Consider the following 1,904-nt stretch of genomic DNA (forward strand, 5'->3'; position numbering starts at 1 on the left):
ATCTTTCTTCTATCATTGACAGTCCCTCTAGGTTGTGGGCTGCTTGCCTGTGTTCCTGAGAAGCATCTACGGTACCAGTCTATAGAGTGTGTTTTCTTTAGTGAATTACCGGTATGTTTACCGGTAATAAACTTGCACTGTTTTATGTATATGTTTGATTACATACAGCCTTGTGACAGTTTTCCTGCATGTCATAAGCATTTGAATATAAATTAAAATGTTAAAATCAAATCTGATATTGTTTTACTTTTTATTTGGTGTGTGGAAGGTGTGCGGAAGAGGGGGTAGTCTTATACGGCGAGTATATAACAAACTCTGTATTTTGAGTGGAAATGTTAGGGGGTCGTCTTATACGCCCAGTCGTCTTATACGCCGGCAAATACGGTATTTCATTTTACTTGACCTTACCCAGCCACTCCATCCCAAGATATTTTAATATTCATTCTTGTGCTAGGCATATACTAAGGTCTTGGCTTTACAAAAATTGGTTTCTAATTCAAAGGAGCATCTCTCCATCTGGTTTTTCTGACCTCCTATAGCAATGAAGAACGAAAAAGTATGAGGAAAAAAGAGAGAGAAAATAAAATACTAGTTTACTGTTTGCCAGTTTGAGGAGAAAGAATGTAAGATTTTTTATTTGGGGGCTCTTTATTTCTTGTCTTCTGTGTTTACATCCTTCTCATTTTTATTTTGATTGCTTATATTCTCTGACTGGGGGAACCTTGTTCAGAGTCACCATTTCCAGAGATGCCTTATAAATAGCAAGCTAGGAGCTTGTGGAGAATATCAGCAGGTTAAGTTTGAATAGGCACAGGTAGCCCCTCAGGGGGCTCCTTCATGGTTTCCTTTCCCGGATGTGTCTGGGGTGAGAGTTCACCACTCTGAGTAAAAATGGATTGCTTAGAATTACCAACGGGGGTAGTTTTTGGCTCCCATAAATGGACTGGTGTGTTCGATAGCTGTGTTGTCGTCTGGCCAACTGGGTTGGCTGTGGGAGGGTTATTTATGTCTGCAGATGCCTTTGAGGCCTGTGGTACTATATTTATATTTTCACGAGAACCTGGATGTGAAGATTTATCCTTTCCATCACAAGAAATGTTGAAAGGGATGGCACAAAACATAAGATCTGAGGGCAGCAGATTAAACTCATTGTCTGGCCGGGTAATCACAAACCTGTAAGAAAAGGCAAAGATGAGTCAGAGATTCCACAGCTGGAACAGGGTGGCAACAGGCAATGGCCAAAGTGCAGCAGTCATCTTGATGGGCCCAAAGAGGGAATGCTGCTGTTTCACTTTGCTTCATTGTTGTTGTTTTTTGTGTGATTAGTGTGTCTGTACTGGGAGACTAGTGTAGTCAGAGCGGTCCTTAACTAGAAACTGGGAGACTAGTTTTTATCCCCGCCTCTGACACTAATCACTCTTATACACACCATTTGCATTCTCTGGGCCTTGCTTTTCTCATTATTTTAACGGGAGAGGGATATGGCTGTGGTTTGGACTGATAGAGCTCTAAAGACCTTTCTGACTCCAGGCTTCTTTGCTTTCAATACCCACTACACTAAGGACTTCAGCTGGCACAATACTGAGCTTAATCAAAAGTGGACAATTATGTGCACTCCCAATATTTCCACCTTGACTTGGGCCTACCCTAATGCTTATGCCACCAACTTTCACATAGAATGTAGTTTGATCAGTGAGGAAAAGAAACAAAAATTAAAGTTGCATTTGAAACCTTGACTGGTATGTAACTAATGAGTGCTGATGAGACTTAAAGAACACCCAGGGCCTGGACTTGCATGGAAAGAATGCAAGGAGGCAGGATGCCTTACACAGTATCAGGCACAGAGAAAATCCTCAATGCAAGTGAGTTATATTAACTAATACACCAGTGCTCATGTCAGAATG

The 1,904-nt window shown here is 41.2% G+C and overlaps 1 protein-coding gene across 1 annotated transcript in view; it reads right to left on the minus strand.

Annotated features, from left to right (window-relative positions):
• The window catches only part of KCNU1 (potassium calcium-activated channel subfamily U member 1), a 126,972-nt gene that overhangs the window by 3,666 nt on the left and 121,402 nt on the right, over nucleotides 1-1,904 (minus strand). The window contains 1 exon segment of the mRNA XM_006765651.1: nucleotides 981-1,173. Coding sequence (XP_006765714.1) covers nucleotides 981-1,173 — 193 coding nt within the window.

This window comes from Myotis davidii, unplaced genomic scaffold, assembly GCF_000327345.1.
Source record: "Myotis davidii unplaced genomic scaffold, ASM32734v1 scaffold93, whole genome shotgun sequence".
NCBI classification, from domain to species: Eukaryota; Metazoa; Chordata; class Mammalia; order Chiroptera; family Vespertilionidae; genus Myotis; species Myotis davidii.